A 22,248-nucleotide genomic window follows, 5' to 3' on the forward strand; every position below is an offset into this window, starting at 1 on the left:
TAGACGTTATAATGATAATATATAGGTATGTTACATACTAGATGCTAATTTGTAATGGAAATATTACTATTAAAGGAATAAGGGGGAGTTTTTAATGCAACCATCTCGTAATCAATGTATAAATTGCACTTAAAATTCGAATTTCAATCTAAAATTTTGCATGAGTGAGTAATCCTTGGTAGGTCTATTTTCCCTAAATTGAACAAAAAGTTGAAAAAGTAACGGCTAACGGCTCAGCCGTTTAGCCGTTTTTGGCTATTTTTAGGGCAAATCTGTCATAAATTACGTAGGAATCAACTTTTTGAACATATTTTTGCTTTAAATCATTTAAAATGATACAAAAAAAAACATTTTTTAAATTTCTATTACCAGCAACTACCGGCTAGAACCGTTTGAAAACGTTTTGGAGCGGAAAAGAGTATTATGTGGAGTTAGGTTTCGTGATGGATTTACCTTGAAAATAGCCTAAAAATGGCTAAACAGCTGAGCCGCCAGCCGTTAGCTGCTACTTTTCCTACTTTTTGTTCGATTTAGGGAAAATAGACCTACCAAGGATTACTCACGCAAAATTTCAGATCGAAATTAGAATTCTAAGTGCCATTTATACATTGATTACGAGATGGTTGCATTAACACCCCCCCCCCCCATTTTATACATAAGATTTTGAGCTATTAAAATGAAGCAAAAGGAATACCTGGATATGATGTTGAGCTACCAAAGGTTTACTACGTCTCACAATAATGTATGGCCTAAAATTTGTTCTTTTTAATTTAATATGAAACACCAAAAGCATTGAATTTAAATTTCATGTGATGATTTAAAGTATAAGTGAATAATAAAGCATAATGAAAATAGGCCGTGGGTAAGCTACACCAAACACAAATGAAGATTAAAATTAGAAATTCAAATAAGCTAGATATCTAAAATGAATTTTTAAAAAAACCAAGTAAAAATTGTTGACTTGGTGTTTTAAGGGGGGGGGGGGGGAAGTTCTGACACTTTTGCGTAAACAGTGATTATAGGCTTTGTCTTTGGAGATAATGGATAGGTTATTTGGCGAAAAAGTTTCCTTTTGGGATGTAGTTTTCCTATTTTCAAAAAAATTTTGGATTCGGCCTCCAGGTTCCGGTACTCCAGGCCTCCAGGTGGATTCTGGACAGGTAAAAATTGAAAATTCAAGACAGAACAAAACTTATTTAACAAAAGTTGGTACTTTATGGATGGTATGAACTAATTTGAAGAAATTTTTGAAATCGGGCTCCAGGTTCTGGTACTGCAGGCCTCCAGGTGGATCCTGGACAGGTAAAAATTGAAAATTTTTAATTTTAAAGTTAGAACAAAACTTATTTAACAAAAGTTGGTTCTTTATGGATGGTATGAACTAATTTGAAGAAATTTTTGGATTCGGCCTCCAGGTTCCGGTAATCCACACAGCTAGCTTAAGCCAGGTACAGGTTTACCTGAGCACGCCAAAGAAACTAACTAGCAGGGGTGTTCTAGGAAGGTATTGTGAGTTCATAACTACTCTTACTTAAATCGTAGCTGTAGCTTCCCTACAATGATTTTTTTCAAAATACATTTTCTTGGCTGCTGGGTTTCAATTTTTCTTTCTACAAGAATTATGAAATGAATTGTTTGTTTCAGCGAGCTAGTTTACAAAGTTTAAAGAGCAAATCTAACTGTTAACTGGATATTTCAATCATATAATCCAATCCATCAATGAAAAATAATAAAAAATTCATATCCTTTTTACTAATTTTAAAATTTTATAGTAGATACTTTCAAAGTTATATAATCTACATTTAGGCTAATAAACCATCCTTATCTTTAATTTAATTGATGAAAGCAATGATAAAAGCCTAGTGAATATGTATCAGATTGTCCCAGAATATTTCTGTGACAATTCTGAAACACCTAGTATTTTTAAAAGCGAAGCTTTTCTATAATTAGGGTCGGTCCGTCCGTTCGTCCGTCCGTACGTCCGTCCGTCCGAGATAGTTAGCTTTTATTCGTTAATTAGGGCATGTTAGAATTGTCCTATCGATTTCAAACTTTGCATGGTGATTCCTGTAGTAGTTAGGTACGATTTAGAAAGCGTAGCAACTCTATAATCATTACCAGAATGTCCGTATGTCCATTTTAAACATGTTGATTTTTTTACTTTTTTAATAACAATTTTTTATGTGATAAAATCATCCGATTAGTCTGATTTTTTGATTACTGATTCCTATTACAACAAGGTACAATATTATGAGCAAAGCATCTCTATAATCAAGTATTAAAATGTCAGTATGTCCTTAAACAGAAGTTTTGCAACAAATTTACGTATAATTTTGTCAAACCTTATATTTTCATATTTTGTATATTCAGTTCTGACACTCAACAAAAGTTAATGTTCGTCTGTCATATCGTTTCAGAGCTTCGCTTTTATGGATGTTGTCATCCTTGTTTAAATTTCTTTACTGCAAATTTTATCTTTGAATCAAAGATAAATAAGATTATTTTAAACTTAATCATCTAAACTATAATATGTCTGAAACAAGTAAACTAAAATAATCCTTACACTAACAGGTAAATATGGCAAGGTATGTGTCCATTGTGGCAAAAAATATAAGGAGAGTAGGTCATACTGAAATAGTTTACATAGTCTATTTAATTCTCAAAAGATATACTACACAACAAGAACAAACTTCTTAGTAGAAATTATATTTCACTTTATTCAAGCCTTCTCAATTTTAATAATTTGAGAGTTTCTGACAGGTAATATCAGTACATGTTTAACAATATGATCAGATAAATGACACAAATTACATTGATGATTGATACCAGAACCTATTTCTTGTTTGTTGGACAAATTAATAAAGAAGGTATCTTCTTTTTTTAAAGTGTTTTATTATTTAGAATCTGATATACTAATTCAGATGATCTATACAGACCTGATTTTTTTCAATCTTTGGGATCTTGCAGTCAAACAAATATTACAATTGCATTTCTGCTCTGTTTTATCATCTGAACAGGTATTTGTTTGCAGAATAAGATCTTAATAATTAAGCATAGCAAGTAATTTTGTTAAATTACCAGTATTTTTTTGGCAGTACTTAAGATATTTCAACATGTACTGCATGTGCCAGTTGGAAACACAGTATTGTTAATGTTATAGTTCACATTCATTAAATATACAGAAACTCTCAAATGATTAAACATGAGAAGGCTTGAATAAAGTGAAATATATTTTCTACTAAGAAGTTTGTTCTTGTTGTGTAGTATAGCTGAGAATTAAGTATACTATGTAAACTATTTCAGTATGATCTACTCTATTTATATTTTTTGCCACAATGGACACATACCTTGCCATATTTGAATGTTACTGTAAGGATTATTTCAGTTTACTTGTTTCAGACATATTATAGTTTAGATGATTAAGTTTAAAATAATCTTATATATCTTTGATTCAAAAATATAATTTGCAGTAGAGAAATGGAAAATAGACTTGGTGTTTCAGAATTGTCTCAGAAATATTCTGGGACAATCTGATACAGATTCACCAGGCTTTTATCATTGCTTTCATCAATTAAATTGAAGATAAGAATGGTTAATTAGCCTAAATGTAGATTATATAACTTTGAAAGTATCTACTATAAAACTTTATAATTAGTAAAAGAATATGAATTTTTTTTTATTATTTTTCATTGATGGATTGGATTATATGATTGAAATATCCAGTTAACAGTTAGATTTGCTCTTTAAACTTTGTAAACTAACTCGCTGAAACAAACAATTCATTTCATAATTCTTGTAGAAAGAAAATTTGAAACCCAGCAGCCAAGAAAATGTATTTTGAAAAAAATCATAGTAGGGAAGCTACAGCTACGATTTAAGTAAGAGTAGTTATGAACTCACAATACCTTCCTAGAACACCCCTGCTAGTTAGTTTCTTTGGCGTGCTCAGGTAAACCTGCACCTGGCTTAAGCTAGCTGTGTCCAGGCCTCCAGGTGGTTTCTGGACAGGTAAAAATTGAAAATTTTTAATTTAAAAGTTAGAACAAAACTTATTTAACAAAAGTTGCTACTTTATGGATGGTATGATCTAATTTGAAGAAAATTTTGAAATCGGGCTCCAGGTTCAGGTTCTGCAGGCCTCCAGGTGTATCCTGGACAGGTAAAAATTGAAAATTTTTAATTTAAAAGTTAGAACAAAACTTATTTAACAAAAGTTGCTACTTTATGGATGGTATGATCTAATTTGAAGAAATTTTTAAAATCGGGCTCCAGGTTCTGGTACTGCAGGCCTCCAGGTGGATCCTGGACAGGTAAAAATTGAAAAGTTTTAATTAAAAAGTTAGAACAAAACTTATTTTACAAAAGTGAATTCTTTATAGATGGTTTGAACTAATTTGAAGAAAATTTTGAAATCTGGCTCCAGGTTCTGGTACTGCAGGCCTCCAGGTGGATCCTGGACAGGTAAAAACTGAATTTTTTTACTTTAAAAGTTAGAACAAAACTTATTTGACAATAATGGCTTCTTTATAGATAGTATTAACTAATTTGAAGAAAAATTTTGAAATCGGGCTCCAGGTTTAGGTACTGCAGGCCTTCAGGTGGATCCTGGACAGGTAAAAACTGAAATTTTTACTTTAAAAGTTAAAACAAAACTTATTTAACAATAGTGGCTTCTTTATAGATGGTATTAACTAATCTGAAAAAAAATTTGAAATCGGGCTCCAGGTTCAGGTAAAAATTTCAATTTTTACTTTAAAAGTTAGAACTTAACTTATTTAACAAAAGTGGCTTCTTTATAGATGGTAGGAAGTAATTTGAAGAAAATTTTGAAATCGGGCGCCAGGTTCAGGTACTAAATACAATGTTTACATGTCAAGGATCTACCTGGAGGCCTGTAGTACCTGAACCTGGAGCCCAATTTCAAATTTTTCTTTAAAGTATTTAATACCATCCATAAAGTATAAACTTTTGTTCAATACCTAAGTTTTGTTCTAACTTTAATAGAAAAAATTTTTAGTTTTTACCTGTCCAGGATCCACCTGGAGGCCTGCAGTACCTAAACCTGGAGCCCGATTTCAAAATTTTCTTCAAATTACTTCCTACCATCCATAAAGAAGCCACTTTTGTTAAATAAGTTTTGTTCTAACTTTTAAAGTAAACAATTTCAATTTTTACCTGTCCAGGATCTACCTGGAGGCCTGCAGTACCTGAACCTGAAGCCCGATTTCAAAATTTTCTTCAAAATAGTTCACACCATCTATAAAGAAGCCACTTTTTTTAAATAAGTTTTTTTCTAACTTTTAAAGTAAAAAATTACTGTTTATCTGTCCAGGATCCACCTGGAGGCCTGCAGTACCTGAACCTGGAGCTCGATTTCAAAATTTTCTTCAGATTAGTTAAAACCATCTATAAAGAAGCCACTTTTGTAAAAAAAAGTTTTGTTCTAACTTTAAAATTAAAAATTTTCAATTTTTACCTGTCCAGGATCCACTTGGAGGCCTGCAGCACCTGAACCTTGAGCCCGATATCAAAATTTTCTTCAGATTAGTTAATACCATCTATAAAGAAGCTACTTTTGTAAAAATAAGTTTTGTTCTAACTTTTAAAGTAAAAATTATCAATTTTTACCCGTCCAGGATCCACCTGGAGACCTGCAGTACCTGAACCTGGAGCCCGATTTCAAAATTTTCTTCAAATTAGTTCATACCATCCATAAAGAAGCCGCTTTTGTTAAATAAGTTTTGTTCTAACTTTAAAATAAAAAATTTTCAATTTTTACCTGTCCAGGATCCACTTGGAGGCCTGCAGCACCTGAACCTTGAGCCCGATTTCAAAATTTTCTTCAAATTAGTTCATACCATCCATAAAGAAGCCACTTTTGTTAAATAAGTTTTGTTCTAACTTTTAAAGTAAAAATTTTCAATTTTTACATGTCCATGATCCACCTGGAGGCCTGCAGCATCTGAACCTGGAGCCCGATTTCAAATTTTTTTTCAGATTAGTTAATACCATCTATAAAGAAGCCACTTTTGTTAAATAAGTTTTGTTCTAACTTTAAAATTAAAAATTTTTCATTTTTACCTGTCCAGGATCTACCTGGAGGCCTGCAGTACCAGAACCTGGAGCCCGATATCAAAAATTTCTTCAAATTAGTTCATACCATCCATAAAGTACAAACTTTTGTTAAATAAGTTTTGTTCTATCTTGAATTTTCAATTTTTACCTGTCCAGAATCCACCTGGAGGCCTGGATTACCGGAACCTGGAGGCCGAATCCAAAAATTTCTTCAAATTAGTTCATACCATCCATAAAGTACCAACTTTTGTTAAATAAGTTTTGTTCTAACTTTAAAATTAAAAATTTTCAATTTTTACCTGTCCAGGATCCACCTGGAGGCCTGCAGTACCAGAACCTGGAGCCCGATTTCAAAAATTTCTTCAAATTAGTTCATACCATCCATAAAGTACAAACTTTTGTTAAATAAGTTTTGTTCTATCTTGATTTTTCAATTTATACCTGTCCAGAATCCACCTGGAGGCCTGGAGTACCGGAACCTGGAGGCCGAATCCAATTTTTTTTTTTTAAATAGGAAAACTACATCCCAAAAGGAAACTTTTTTGCCAAATAACCTATCCATTATCTCCAAAGACAAAGCCTATAATCACTGTTTACGCAAAAGTGTCAGAACTCCCCCCCCCCTTATTTTATGCTCTACTTAGCCTTGTATATTGCTGCTGATTAAGATCCTAAAAAGATTGACCAATATAATAACTAACCTGCATAATCTGCCACCATCAGAACAAATGTTAACAGTTCTAGTCTTATGATGAGGATAGATAGATACATAACTGTTCAAAATTCCATTTCTTCTCAGCAGCCTAAAATAAATAATTTTTATGAAAAAAAGGATGTTTGTTTGTCTGTCTGTTCTTCAGTTCAAAAAGCCTATGGGTTTACAAGGCAATTACATGCATAAACTAAAATCTTTTTGTGATTGATTTAAATGAGCCAAAAAATAAGTCAAACAAGATTTGTTTTTAAGAAAAATGATGTCATTGCGACACAAGACACATACATCCAACTACTTTGATATAAATAAATTCTATTTCTGAATAAATCAACTGAAATTTATAAGACATGTAATCTCTAAGTTATGCAAAATTTGAGAGACAGAAACACACATCCTGATACTTTGGCAGATGGAAATCCAACTTCTATTACAATAGCATAATAGTTATTTCTTTTATCGTATTATAAACGGCTTTCCGCGGATATAGAATGTACCTTCGGCACCTCGGGGCTAAAAAACCTAGTTTTAATCTTATGATTGTACATTTCTATATTCGTAGAAAGCTGGATATAATACGATGATAGACATAGTTTTTTCGTATGGATGAGAACCGGTTCCTATCCACCGGATTCGAATGAATACGAGAAAAGTATTTACTATACCTGAAAGTTCTAACAAGTTTCTTGTAATTTCTGACCACTCCAAGGATGTTACCATTGAGAAAAACAGTATAAATCCTGGGATCTGATATCTCTTCACCAGAGAGCAGGAACAAGTCCTCAACCCCGGCGTTGAATGCCAGACGCATGACAGCTGTTTCATCTCCCTAATTATGTAAATAATCGCATTTATAGAGGAAGGGGGCAATGCTTGTGCAAAATCAATGAATCTGAAATTCTTTATGTCTCTCAAAAATGGTCAAAAATTTTGGGTGAAGGTTAATTTATAGTCCCGAAGGGGGGGGGGGGGGGTAAAGAGGTGGTTTCCCCCTCCAATTTTTAAACTATATTAGATTACCTCCCCCCCTAAAACCTTTATAACCCCTCATTTTACCCATTTCAATAAAAACTTCATTGTTTATAGTTTTATCTTTCAGCGAAGATGAAAGTAAAATATTTACATTTTCTAAAATATACCTCTGTCGTGATATGTGTCATGAGAGCAAGATTCTTCACCAAGCCACAACTTTCTCCTTCTGGTGTATCACTAGGACACAACATTCCCCACTAAAACATGTATAGTGATGAGATACAGATTATAATTATAATTAGAGATTGATTCTTCACCAAGCCACAACTTTCTCCTTCTGGTGTATCACTAGGACACAACATTCCCCACCAAAACATGTATACTGATGAGATACAGATTATAATTATAATCAGAGATAGATTCTTCACCAAGCCACAACTTTCTCCTTCTGGTGTATCACTAGGACACAACATTCCCCACTAAAACATGTATAGTGATGAGATACAGATTATAATTATAATTAGAGATAGATTCTTCACCAAGCCACAACTTTCTCCTTCTGGTGTATCACTAGGACAAAACATTCCCCACTAAAACATGTATAGTGATGAGATACAGATTATAATTATAATCAGAGATAGATTCTTCACCTAGCCACAACTTTCTCCTTCTGGTGTATCACTAGGACACAACATTCCCCACTAAAACATGTATACTGATGAGATACAGATTAGTATCATATTTAGAGATTGATTCTTCACCAAGCCACAACTTTCTCCTTCTGGTGTATCACTAGGACACAACATTACCCACTAAAACATGTATAGTGATATATACAGATTATAAGCATATTTAGAGATTCACCAAGCTTTAACTTAAACACAAGATGTGTAATCATATATGTAGAGTGAGATTTATACATCATTATTTCTTGGTAGGAGTTTAAAATCAATAGAAGAGGATAAAAAGGAAATCTATAAATGTACATAAGTCTCCAATTAAGGTTACATTAAACATTATGAACCCCTATCCCTCCTACCCCTTCCTTTGGATCTAAATCAGCGGTAAAATTGCTCCATTTTAATCAAACTTTCGTATAAAATGGACCATGGAAGGGATAATCATATTTATAATAAAGACGTCCAACTATTTCTTGTTATTTTTAAGCAATTTTTTTGCTACTTTTACTTTAAAACTAATCCTTTATTTTTAAAATTATTATATCTGATTTTTTCATAAATATACCTATGAAATATGGTTTATTTTGTAAAAAATGACAAGGATTAGATGACTACTTTTTAGCTGAATGTTTGTTTTTGTGGATGGTCTCTTTTCAACGCTAGAGCCGTGCATTATTTCATTAAATCATATGGCATGTGTCCTGCTATTACTGAAACAAACAATATCAAACAAACCTGACTTGGTTGCAAAGATCTGGGTCCGCTGACTTTCCTAGACTTCTCAAACTGTGAGTTAACCCTTGTCATCATACCGAGGGCGGAAATGTAGGAGAGCCGGGACAAAACTTGAGTTACACCCTGCCGTTCCATGCGGAAACGTTTGATTGTCCAATTTCCTACAAAGAAAGAAGATAGTTTACCAGCCAAACTTATAACACAAAGTATAACAATGTTTTTTTTTTTGTCCGTTTTGTCAGTCTGAAGGGAATCAAATCTAATCCCGCATAGGTTAGGGTCGAAACCTTAACCACCACATTTAAGAAAAAAGGTTTGTTTAAAAAATCTATCAACTACTGGAAAACTTCATCTAAGATAACACTTGGAACTTTTTCACTATTAAAATTAACACGATATTCTGTTGCTTTTGATGTCAACAGAAAAAAATCATCCACATACAACATACATTGGCACTGGACTTTTGAATAAGTTTAAGTATTAATGTGCTATATAATCCTTCAAAAACTAAAAATAATGGGTACCTGAAGAAATAGCTGTATCCAAGCCAACAGTGATCATATCCTGTCGAATATGCTTGACAATATCAAACTGCGCCGCCTTCACTTTCGGAATGTTCTTGTCCGCAATCATTTTTAGTTCCCAGTTGAGTCTCTTGAATAAATCCTCGAACAGGAGAGATAGAAGAGAACCAGCTAACTCCATCCTTTTGTTTCCATAATAGTCCCTTAAAAATATACTTTTTTTTAACAAGGACAAATAAGTATAAAAAATGCAATAATAACAAGACCACTGCAAATTTGAGAACCATTAAGAACATTTATTTGTAATTTTTTGCAAGTATTAATAATCTTTTTAATAACTATTGTTGACGAACATTATCAAAACAAAGAATAGTTATCTGATAAAAATATGGTTTTAAATTTTGATAGTCATTGGAGAATTTTAAAACATCTAAATTCACTAAACTCTATAAGCATACCTATCATCCAGCGCTTCAGGATCGCCTTCCGCCTCAATGATTCTTCGCACCATAAGGGCCAGGTATAAAGCCTTTGCACAAGACCATTTTACATTTGATACAAGACTGATGAAGTCCAATAGTGAAAAAAAATAAAAACTTACCAAAAGCAGTACATAACTATTAACTATGGTAAATGGAAAGATAATTGGCAAAAGGGAAAAGAAAAAAAGCAAGGAGATTCAAAATACGAAATGGTATACCTACTTAGTAAAGAGTTTTTCAAATTTCCAGAAGTATTATTGCAAATTTTACACCATAATTAAATCTTTGGTGTAAATTACGTCCGATACCTAGCTTAAAGTTTTGTCTTGTTGATTAAACTTTCTTTAGTAAACAAATGTAAAATGTCATTCCTTCATCTTGAAGTTATAATTAACGACAGGCACGTGCGCAAGACAAGTGTTGGCGATAAGTCCGCGGGCATCATCAACTGGGGTTCGCTTGGGGCCGCCAAAAAATTTTCGTTGCCGCATTTTTGAGCCAATATATTTGAGGGCTTGATCTTGTGTATACACTTTGGCACGATGACATTCCTCTAAAAAAAAAAATAATGTGGGTTTCTTTCACACTGCCTAACCTATACTAGTCGAGTACAGATACCCCTCTTATATTAAAAAAAAGAGGTTGTTGTTGTTGTAGCTATGATTCTCAGAAGTTAGGACTCAGATGCACACGGAGACTGGAAGTGAGAATCCTTTGGCCAATCTCTTAGATTGGTAAGCTTCGCGTACAGCTGAATGGATTCTATGTTACATTACAAGCTGACCCGCAATTCTCGTGGAAGCTACTCATCACCCTGGCCTAGAGTGTTGGCAGGTGTTCCATATCAAGCCACCCTAATTAATGGCACTTTCATACACGAAAAAAGAGGTACTTAGTGTTCGCGTTTTTAAATTTAGGTCAGGTTAAGTTAAGTAATGTTGGGTACAGGGTAGCCCTAAATGTTTAGGACATCGCAGCCTCGCAGGGTTTACCCCGATAACCTTGGGTGAGGTGGTGATCGTCCTGGGCCTCGCAGGGTTTAGGCATAAAGATAAAAGTACAACACCCTCTTTTTTCAATTCTAAAAATTAAGGGGTAGGAAGTTTTATGTGCTCCTTTGGGGGGCACTTTGAGTTTAGACAAAAATGCATGAATATAAAAGTAGAAGGTCAATTAACTTTGATTTCATACACACTTAAAAAAAAGTAATAAACCTTCCCTGTACTTATGAGAAGCTACATTTGTATAGAACTATATCGGTTCAGCGGTTAACAAGATCCTTTTTATAAGGATAAGTAGTATAAATGTACCTAAACTCGCAGAAAACTTCGTCATAATCTTATCCTCAGTTCCAACCATTTGAACAATCTCCTGGTCACTGATCACACCCATGGCCTAATAAAAAAATGCAGTAGTCAATATTTTAGTATTTTGGATTTTCTAAGATTATAAATCAATACAATTTACCTACCTAAAAAAGCAACAATAATTTATATAAACAAGGCCAAACGTAAAGGTCAAGAAAAAAGTGCGCAAAATCGATCTTTTCTGCATGTTTATGTTCACTGCAAACTATTTACCTAAACATCTCTTACCTTAAAAATGATGGCAACAGGAATATCTTTCTCTAACAAATTCTGTTTGAGATAATATCTTCCATTCTTGGTGATGACATTTGTTCTTGACTTTACACCGTGTGTAGAACTCGTGACAAGACACGTGATGGCTCCTAGTCGATCTTTTTCTACTATCATTCTAGAAAATAATAATTTTGTTCATTGATGGAGAATTAGAAAAATTCATAGTCAAAACCTTATAGAGAGATAATCTAATGTTTTTTTTTCAGTATGGCTTCGAAACCTATTAATATCCGCTAGATTAGAACTGGTTCTCAGTTCAGAAAAACCATGTATAGCATCGTATTGCATAAAATTTTCCAAAAATATTAAAATAAAATACCAGTTATCTTAGCCCGCGCATTCCGCCCCTCTGCGTGTACAAAACTGGTTTTAATCTTATAATATTTTACTTTATTATCCGCCGCAGATATTGTCTATAATACGAGGCGATAAAAAATCTATTTTCTAACTTATTTTGTCATATAGCTTAATTGAATGGATTAAATAAAATACAAAATCAACGCAGATCTATATTCTTCCTACTTTTAGACTAAGAAGAAGAAGATCTTAATGGACAAGATGATGACCCTTATAATGTATCTAATGAAGATAGTAAGCTGCAAGAGCTTAGATTTATCAAGACTATAGCCAGCTGCCAATATAAGAAGAATCAAAAGCTGCCAAGATTAATATGTCGTTAATGCAATGTTGTCAGGTATATGTTTATTGATGATGCATGACTGGTTCTAATTGGATGATTGTTTCAGAGTGATCAAGCCTGTTTTACCGCAAAAGTGAGCCACTTCTTTATGCAAATGTATCGCCAATACAGACAGACAGACAAAAACTAAGTAACAACTACTTTAAATGTCAACTACCTGTTTCTGCTCATTTGTTCCTGGATTAGAATGACCTTCTCTTGACCTCTGACAACAAAATAACCTCCAGGGTCATGGGGACACTCGTTGAACTAAAATAATGGTTGATAAATAAAATAAATAAGGATGACAACATCTACATCTATAAGTAAGGAATCACAAAAATGATGGATTGAAAAAAGGACATAGTGCATTACAGAGTAATCATTTATCTCAAAAGAGGAAGAAAGAGAAAGAAGAAAATAAGAAAAGAATAATGAGAGAAATCATGAAAACCTTTATAAAAACAGATCCATATGCCTTTTGTTGAATGACTAACAGGCAAAGTTGTATACTGGATGCTCTTTGGAAAGGCATATCTTAACAAAAAAAATCAGCTGTCTGTCTTAAATAGTAGCTGGGGAATTTGCTTCATAGGATAATATTATGGACTGACAGACGAACAGCCAAAATTAATTATAAAGTAGTATTGTTACTAAAAAGAAAGGTACCTAGAAAAGCAAACACAAATCAATGAAATAACACAAAAAAAGCTCTTAAACAAAGTTTGTAGGTACTTTTTGATTTATACATATTTTTTCTATGCTTGTGTGCAATATATATTTTACATATTGTATTGTAATGTAAAATCTCATAAATTGCTTGAAACATCAGTCAGAAATTTTTAAGTGAGTTTTGTGCTTGTCCTTTGCTAAACCAACACAACTCACCTTGGCTAGCTCCGCCTCTGATTTTCCATGCAGAACACAATTTGAGCTACGCAGCATAATCGGCATTCGACCTAAGAATAGCAAAATTGTGATCTTTTTTCTAAGGGTAAAATACTAGGGGCTTTCTAAAGGATTAAAATATTCAGGAAAGCTTTAAATTGATCCTTGTCAAGTTGTCAAATATTTTGTCAATTGAAATATCCCCTCTTTTCTGTCTATAAAAATAACTATAAAAAAATTTTTTTTTTTTTTTTGATAACCGTACCTGGAATATCTTTAAAAAATAAGAAATTTCTATCAAACGCTTTGTTTGGCTCAAACTGACTAAAATTAAAAAAAAATATAATTATAATAATAATGTTTTCTATAGGTACAAGGTAAAGGTTTAGAACAATCTATACCATTAAAAAAAGGAAGAAGCCATTCTTTACAGGTTGATTTATTCAAGGTGACAAAAATTAGTTTTATGTTTGTGGAATTTCATGTTTGTTTGCTTTGAAGTAGAAGGTTTCAATGTGCATTGTTTCATTTCAATTTCACTACAGCGAACAACTACATTTTAGAACATTTTTTTCTGTAAATTAAACTTTCATTATCAAAAAACTAACTTGTTTTTCAACTATATTTTGGTCAATCTTTATTATAAAAAAAATATTCTGGCTTTAAAATAGGATTTGAAACTAAAAATGACATACTACACAACAAGCAATAAAAGAATATGACATGCAACCTCCACTTTGAATCTCTTACCTTCTTATATAGATTGTATATCTGAATGTTTTCAAAATTGTCTGTATGTAACTTGTTGTGTTGGTTTGTTTCACTAAGTCATTGTATTAGTTTAGTTTAGTTCAGAGCGTGGAGCGAACAACATCTCTCTCTCTCTAGCCCATGTGTATGTACTAGTCTGTACAGCACACCCCCCGCTCTTTACTAATTCCCCTTTACCCCACGTCCGTGGTCCCTCCGCGTGTTGGTACTGGGAAGATATGGTAGCCATGGGCAAACTCGTATATAGTTTTGGCACCATATTTTACACCGCCGTCTAGGCAAAATCGCCGGTGTAAAACCGTTAATACTATCCTTGTGAAAAATCGCCTAACCAAGTGAAATAAAAATCCGCAATATTTTATCTATTTCTATTTTTAAAACTTGGCCACGTCACACGAGGGCCAAATCAGTGTCGTTCTCTCATTGGCTAGTAAGTAAGTAGCGTCCACAACAAACCACGCTATTGGCTGTTATCAATTTTCCTCGCTTCCTATTGGCTAGCTGAACACGAAATCACCTCCATCTTAGCCACACGGCTTCACTCGCTTGAAAATGTTGCCGGAACAATCATCTCCCGCATTTTGGGAAAAAATGGAAGTGATTTTCGACAAAAAATTTGAGGAATACGATAACAAAAAAGCCAAGGTAAGACATGAAGAAGTTTTTAATACTATCTCTAGCCATAAAAAAGAAATAGATGCGGTAAAAAAACAATTTTCCGAACTTAGTGATAAAATCTCTGTTCTTGAGCAAATTGACAATTTTAAGGATGCCCAAATATCGGCAGAAACTCTAAAAGCGATAAAGGATAGTATTGCGGTCCTCCAGAGTAAGTTCGAAAGTCAAGCAAAAAACGATGACAATTTTAAACGCTATTCGTTTTTTCAGAACTCCTGCCGCGAGCAGCGTAGTAGGGCGTGGTCCCTGAGGGTGACGAATTTCCAGTCGCCGCACAGCCGTGAGAAGATCACCATGCTGCTGATATACAACACACTCATTCTGCCCTCACTGAAAATAGCCCACCGTAACGGCCTACTCGATTTCGTCCCCCAGTACTGGGGGGACGTCATCGAGTACGCGCATCACTTGCCGTTCAACCCCAAGAAGAAGGAAGTCCCACAGGCCATCTTCAGGTTTCATTCCCGCGTCCACCTCCAAGCGGTAATGATATCCAAGCGCCCTGTCCTCGAGGAATACACAGCTAAGTTGAACCAGTACAAGGCAGCCAGCCAGAGTGTGTCCCCTGCACCCTATTATCCAGGTAGAATGATAAAAATGCAATACGATGCAACGCGTTTGAATAAAAACGTCCAGACATTTTTGCATTCAACTAAGCTGATCTCCCGCACCAAAATAATGGGGGAAACTGTGGGCTTTCAGATCAAGTCAGGATCCAGATGGCAAAAAGTTCTGAATCCATTTGCCGACACATTAATTGGTATGACAAGACCAATACCTGGCACCGAGAACCTGTTCAGCACATCAATGGAGCCCCCCCTGATCAAATACAACAGCGTGCCCTATGCAGACAGAGGATCATTCTTCCCCAACTCAAAGTTCTGCAATCCCCTCATCACAGAGGATGATTTTGAGGATAGCTTTGAACCTCCTCCCAACGCTGCCAACATGGACGAGTTCCCACCCTTGGAGTCCGCCACCACCTCTGACACGGCAGCCGCCGATGTCCCTGAGGCCGAGGATGAGAACGCAGGTGCCCCAGCCGAGCCGATGCCAGCTCCAACAACTGCACCCAGCGTAGCAGCAGCTCCAGCCCCTGCCACAACAGCAGCCCGCCCAGCAGCCAGGGAGCCAGAAGCGGAACCACCTAAACTGCAGCCGCTACCACAACTGAAATCTATGCCTGCAAGAACTGCAAAGAAAACCAACGACAGTAAGATAAAATGATTAGATAGTACCTTCTAGCAGATAACAAATACTTACTATACTTACTGTCCTTATTATTATTGATTAATTACTAAATTAATCCGTTTTTTTTCTTGTCATATAATGTCATGTCATCGTCTGTCAAAGATTAAAAAACGTAAAGAATTTAACTCTATTTTACCTACCTACCCCCTATGCCAACTCTTAGATAAAAAATATTGATTAAAAGATTTTTTGTATCTAGCTAATATACCACGGGGGGGGGGGGGGGGGGGAAAGTAAAGAGCGGAGGCACATCACCTCCTAACTAAATGTTTTATCTATTTCACTATTATTGCTATTGTAAATATGTTCATGTTTTATGTATGCTGATATATATTGTTTTTCAGTCGTTCCCACTGGATGATATACGTGCTAATCCTCCTGCGATAAACCTAGACTCCACACCAGTACCCTACAAGCCTCCCTAATGGATTAAATGAACAGGTACCTGCTAATTTAAATCTTAACCCTACACTAGACCTCCTAAACCCTATATATGGCCAACATTTTGATGGATTTAACGAAGAATTTGGTATTAACTGTCAATACATGTCAGAAAATGAAGCAATAACAAAATTAAAATCTTTTAGAGAACAACTGATAATTTTATTTTCTTTAAACTGTCAATCGATAAATTCTAAATTTGATGAATTGGTGGCGTGTATAGATAAATTTAATTGCAAAGGAATACGGCCCAGCGTTCTTGCGTGTCAAGAGCTCTGGGCAAATTCCAATGCAAATTTTGACGTGTATAATATTGAAGGCTATAACTGGCATGTCAACCTTAGGAAAGCACAAAGGGGGGGAGGGGTGGGATTACTCGTGCAAAAACATTATAAAGTAGTAAGAATGTTTGACAATATCTCCTTTAAAGAACGTATATGCGAATCTATCTGTCTCAAATGTTCGTTTAATGGGTTTAAATTCTTAGTGTTGAATACCTATAGACCCCCTAATCAAAGTAGTGCTGAACTTGATGAATTTTTTGAAATTTACCTTGAATTATTGGATAGGATTATGTCACTCAACCTACCGTTTTTATTGTTGGAGACATTAATCTTGACTTGTTCAGGATTAATGAAAACAACAGCCCTAGTATGCGTCTGCTAGAGTCGCTAAATTTCAACGGCATTTTGAATACAATTACAAAGGCCACCAGGATTACAAAAAACACTTCAATATTGATCGACATTTTTGGCGTTGGTAATTTTATTCCAAATCTTATGTTGTCTTGTGTCCTAACATCACAAATAAGTGACCACTTGTTGCTGATAAATGCGTATAGAATTAATGCTAACAAAAAACCAAAACAACCTGATACGTATGAAAAAAGATTGCTAGGCGATGATAACATTAATTCATTAAATGACGCACTTTTCAGTACCGATTGGTCAAATGTACTTAACCAAAATGACGTCAACGTTGCCTATAGTAATTTCATAGCTAAGTTTCTTGAGTTATATAACATCTCATGCCCCATTGTAAAAGTCAAAAAAAATTCTAGGGTCCAACCCCAGCAGCCCTTCATGAACGAGTACCTCTTGAGAATGAGGGAACACAAACACACCCTCCATGACAATTTTCTTAGGGAAAGAACAAGGGAAAGTGAGCTGTTGTATAACTCTTATAGAAACTCTTATAATAGGAATGTACGTCGTGCAAAACTAGAATACTATAGGTTAAGTATAAGAAATTGCGGCAGAGATAGTAAAAAATTATGGCGTTGTTTAAAAAATATGCTAGGATTTGATCAAAAGAGTGCGGAGTGCTCATACTTAGAGGTCGGGGATAGGAAAGTTGAGGGTGACCAAGCTATCGCTAACGAATTCAATTCCTATTTTAGCCAGATTGGAACCTCCCTTAAACCTGAGATCCCAACAACAGAAAAAAACTTTGCAGAATTTTTACCCCCCCCCATTCAAGACTCAATCTTTTTTGAACCCCTTTACCCTTTCAAAGTAATAAATTTGATTAGAAACATCAGGCCCAAAAGGTCCACAGACATCAATGATGTCAGCATGTTCTTAATTTCCCGCTGTGCGGATGTTATCGCACACCCCCTTTGCCACGTCTATAACCTTTCCCTCCAATCTGGCGTCTTTCCTGACGGTATGAAAGTAAGCAAAATTCTTGTCCTCCACAAATCAGGTTCACTCAATCAAATGGATAACCACCGTGGTATATCATTGATTGATAACCTAAGCAAGCCCCTGGAAAAGTACGTATGCGATAGCTTGGTAAATTTTTTGGATGAAAAAAACTTTTTTAACTGCAGACAGTTTGGATTTAGGAAAAATATCTCAACTTACCATAATGTCCTTGACCTCTCAAATATGATCACTCAGTGTCTAGGTCGAAACAATTCCTGTATGTCCATATTTTTGGACATACGGAAGTGTTTCGACATGATCCCTAGGAATTTGTTGTTTGAAAAGTTAAGGAATGCAGGGATAAGGGGATTACCATTACAATGGTTCCGTTCTTATTATAGTAATAGACGTCAAAAGGTGTATTTTAAGGGGCTGTTTTCATCTACGTTGGAAGAGATTATCATAGGCGTATTACAGGGGTCAGTTCTTGGCCCAATATTGTTTTTGATTTTCATAAATGACCTTGCAAATTGCAGCCCAGAAGTTTTTATTAATCTTTTCGCTGATGATGCCCTAACCTTCATGGAAAGGAACTCATTAGCAGAATTGATTGAACTTGCAAAAATAACCATCCCTAAACTGACCGCCTGGTATAACGCAAATGAACTCTTAATCCATCCCCTCAAGACCAAAGTTATGGTCTTTACTTCCCCTAGAGAAAATCTTACCCCTGAAGAAATTCAATTAAAAACGGAATCTAATGTCTTCATAGACATGAACAACGTAGGTGAAAGCATCCCTGAAAAGATCACAAAGTTAAACCTTGTAGATGATAATAATGAGGGTTTTGTAAAGCACTTAGGAATCAGCTTGGATACAAAATTAAAGTTTTCTTATCACCTTAAAAAAGTACATGCAAAAATTTCAAAGATTATTTACTCTATGCGCGTCATGCGCCACTTGCTCGATAAGAAACACTTAAAGATTTTATATACCAGCTATATTAAATCAAATGTGGAATACTGCTGCCTTCTGTTCACAGCCTGTCCAGCCTATCTTTTAGATCCCATTTTGAAGATACAGAAGGCGGCAGTAAGAATCATAGAAAACTTACCTAGCAGAGCACACACAGCAGAATATTTTAAAAGTAATGGGATATTGCCCATTAATTTATTAATTAAATTTAACGTTTGTAAATTTATGTATAGGTACCTACATGGCTTACAGCCAGAAATTTTTAATAATACCTGGGAGATCTCCCGTGATCGCCATAGGTATAATACAAGAAATGTAAATAATTTTGCATATGCAAATGGAGTAAACAGAACTTTTTTACTGAACTCACCCCTTCATTCTTTTCCCACAATTTTTAACAGTCTCCCAAACAATATAAAGCAAATAGTAAATGAAAAAGAATTCAATAGAAAATGTTTTACCCACTTTCTTAACCAAATTGATTTTACATAGGTACCTATAACTAACAAACTTAAAAATGGTAAGTGTTCTAACAATATTTTATTCATCCATGTCTTATACTCAAAAATCCAAAAATAGGGAGGGGGGTATATAGTGCTTCCTACAAAACTTCACCAAATTCTTGCATTCTAACATTCTAACATTCTAACTTCAAATTTAATTATGTTTTCATACTCATTATATTCATCCAATATCATTAAATTCACCAAAAATCTTTTTGTTTTTCCATCAACCATAATTCCACCAATTCCATTGTCATCCATTCTACAATCTATAGTTTTTTGTTGTGGCCGGAAAGTCTTATATTTGAACGCACGGAAACATCCTATTATAGAGCAGCGTTGGCGTTATTAAGTCGTTGAGCATTAAGCTTAGGCGTGAGGTTGGGACACAGCGATACAGGTTACTGATAACTGCAACAACAGTAAGGTTGTTGACATGAAAATTAATCCATTAAATTGGAGAAATTATTTATTTTAACAATTCTTACAAACAAAACTAACTTTTCTTCAAGCACTTTTATTTATTTTATATGTTGCTGCAGTTACAGGTTAATAAGCGCCGGAGCAGGGTGGCTCTAGCAGACTCATCTAAATATATAAACGATAGGTTGATACATACTTTTTCACATATACATTCATCACTACAAATTAGGCGTCAATATCATAGGGTTCAACCAAAATTAAATCCATCACTCAGTCTTTTAGTCTTTAGTCTGTAGCCCACTCTCCTCACACTCCTCTCTATCTCTATTCACAATCAGCCATACCGTCGGTCAGTTCCTCCTCAGATCAGACCACTCAGTCATTCAATCCTCATTAGCGTCAACAATTTCTGGCAGGTAAGGTGACCGACGCCGCCCACTAAGAGTCTGAGCGCATCTTTCCGCGCACGCCAGGAGCCGTTCCTTGATGATAGGAACGGCGGTTTGTGTGCGCCGCAAAGAGCGCAACCCGGACAGGTAGCCTGTCAAGCTACGGGGTTGTCTGACAAAGATAAACGAGCGCAGCTCATTTATCTCGTCATAAATCCCAATCATTTCAAGGTAAACAGCGTCCTCAATTGAAACCTCCCAGAGGTAAAACTCTGCCAACAAGGAAGCGTTTGTTAATCGCTCAGATAAGTTATTCCAGGGACCGGCCGCCGCGGTCAGAGCTCTGGTGCGCAGCCACTCGGACACCAAACCTGCCATCTCTTTCTTTAATTCTTCTTTATCTCTAGTCCAGTCCTTGTCGCCAAATCCTCACTCAGTCAATACTTTTCTCCTTAAGTCTTAACGTCTCAACGTCTTAACGTCTTAACGTCTTATTAATCCTTACAAAAAGAACCTTCACTTGAAGAACAATGCTAGTAAACTGATGTGTTTCTAAAAATGATTTTTATCCTTCTTAAATTGAATCTAGCAAAAACAATTTCTTAATATCAAACTTAACAAGAATTTAATTTCAAAGCTACAAAGCCACTCTACAACTAGCATAGCCGATATTGAATACACGTTCAACATAGGATACCTAAGTACATCGCCACCAAAACGCCTGACAATAATTCAAATAAAACCAGTTTTTCTCTAAAATACATATAAGTTTTCAGATTTTATATCTTTTTTAGCTTTATTTTGGTTTTATTTAAGTTTTTACTTAACGTACTAGGTACATATGCGCGCCTACCACGCATATGTATTCCTTGTTATTGCAATGTTCAATGTTAAATGTTTAAATGTGGCTAAAATCCATCAAGCCCTCTAGTTTTTACTCAACAAAAAACTCAAATATGTAAATTTATTCTTATTTAATAAACGCCATCAGGGATGTAGGAATATAGTAACGGGTTCGGAAATAAATTACAGGTATCAAAGAAATGTGGGATTAAAATCCCACAGGATTTTAAATTACTCAGTTCTTATAATCTTTTAATCCGGGAACGTTAGGGCGGTGGGAGTCGCAGTTTATAACGGGAAAAAAAACATGGCTAACTTCCATGGCACCGATAACATAATTGTATTGGTCTTATTTTTGGAAACCCCGTATGGATTCTAGTGGAATGATTGTCAGATGGTATATTCAGCATACCGTAGTATAGTAGTCTTATATATGTTTTTATATATGTCAATATTGTAACTAAAACAAATTGTTACAACTATTTTCTAAAGCTATGAAACGATTTGGTAAGCGCCGCGAAGAACTGCGGTTCAACAACCCCGGCCGGGGTTAAGCCATCCACTCGCTTCACAGCTTGCTCAGTGTTCAGTTATATAATAATTGTATAGTAAAAATGTAAAATGTAGGTGAACGGGGAAGGAGAAGTTCACTACAACCCTGAGCTAGGTACATAAATAGTAAATGTACTACAGGATCTTAAAATTGCTAATAAATTACAATTTAATTTATTATTTATTCACTATAAAATGTAATAACTTATTTATTATCTTGCCTGCAATCTCTTTCAGGAAGAAACCTAGTATCTTAATTAACATGCAATCTTTTTCAGGAAGAAACCTATAGTTAAAAAATTGTAAACTTTTATTAGTAACTCGCCCTAATTATATGCACCTTAGAGGAAATAAAATCTTATCTTATCTTATTAATGATTTGTTAAAGT

At 34.8% G+C, this 22,248-nt stretch overlaps 1 protein-coding gene and 1 long non-coding RNA gene across 2 annotated transcripts in view; one reads left to right on the forward strand and one right to left on the reverse strand.

The window, feature by feature from the left end:
• Polr3B (RNA polymerase III subunit RpIII128) overlaps positions 1 to 22,248 on the reverse strand; it is a 39,139-nt gene that overhangs the window by 14,819 nt on the left and 2,072 nt on the right. Inside the window, exons 5-16 of the mRNA XM_080152386.1 lie at positions 13,388 to 13,458; positions 12,678 to 12,769; positions 11,776 to 11,935; positions 11,491 to 11,575; positions 10,551 to 10,733; positions 10,157 to 10,226; positions 9,699 to 9,901; positions 9,175 to 9,335; positions 7,927 to 8,016; positions 7,453 to 7,616; positions 6,777 to 6,878; positions 695 to 749 (exon numbers count right to left, since the gene is read on the reverse strand). Coding sequence (XP_080008512.1) covers positions 695 to 749; positions 6,777 to 6,878; positions 7,453 to 7,616; positions 7,927 to 8,016; positions 9,175 to 9,335; positions 9,699 to 9,901; positions 10,157 to 10,226; positions 10,551 to 10,733; positions 11,491 to 11,575; positions 11,776 to 11,935; positions 12,678 to 12,769; positions 13,388 to 13,458 — 1,436 coding nt within the window. The remainder of the gene's footprint in view (positions 1 to 694; positions 750 to 6,776; positions 6,879 to 7,452; positions 7,617 to 7,926; positions 8,017 to 9,174; positions 9,336 to 9,698; positions 9,902 to 10,156; positions 10,227 to 10,550; positions 10,734 to 11,490; positions 11,576 to 11,775; positions 11,936 to 12,677; positions 12,770 to 13,387; positions 13,459 to 22,248) is intronic.
• On the forward strand, positions 16,329 to 22,225 carry LOC145315058 (uncharacterized). The gene is made up of 2 exons (XR_013877939.1): positions 16,329 to 16,430; positions 21,702 to 22,225. It is a non-coding gene; the product is annotated as an uncharacterized LOC145315058 (long non-coding RNA).

The sequence above is a fragment of the Acartia tonsa genome, chromosome 3, assembly GCF_053477335.1.
Source record: "Acartia tonsa isolate MP-2025a chromosome 3, ASM5347733v1, whole genome shotgun sequence".
NCBI classification, from domain to species: Eukaryota; Metazoa; Arthropoda; class Copepoda; order Calanoida; family Acartiidae; genus Acartia; species Acartia tonsa.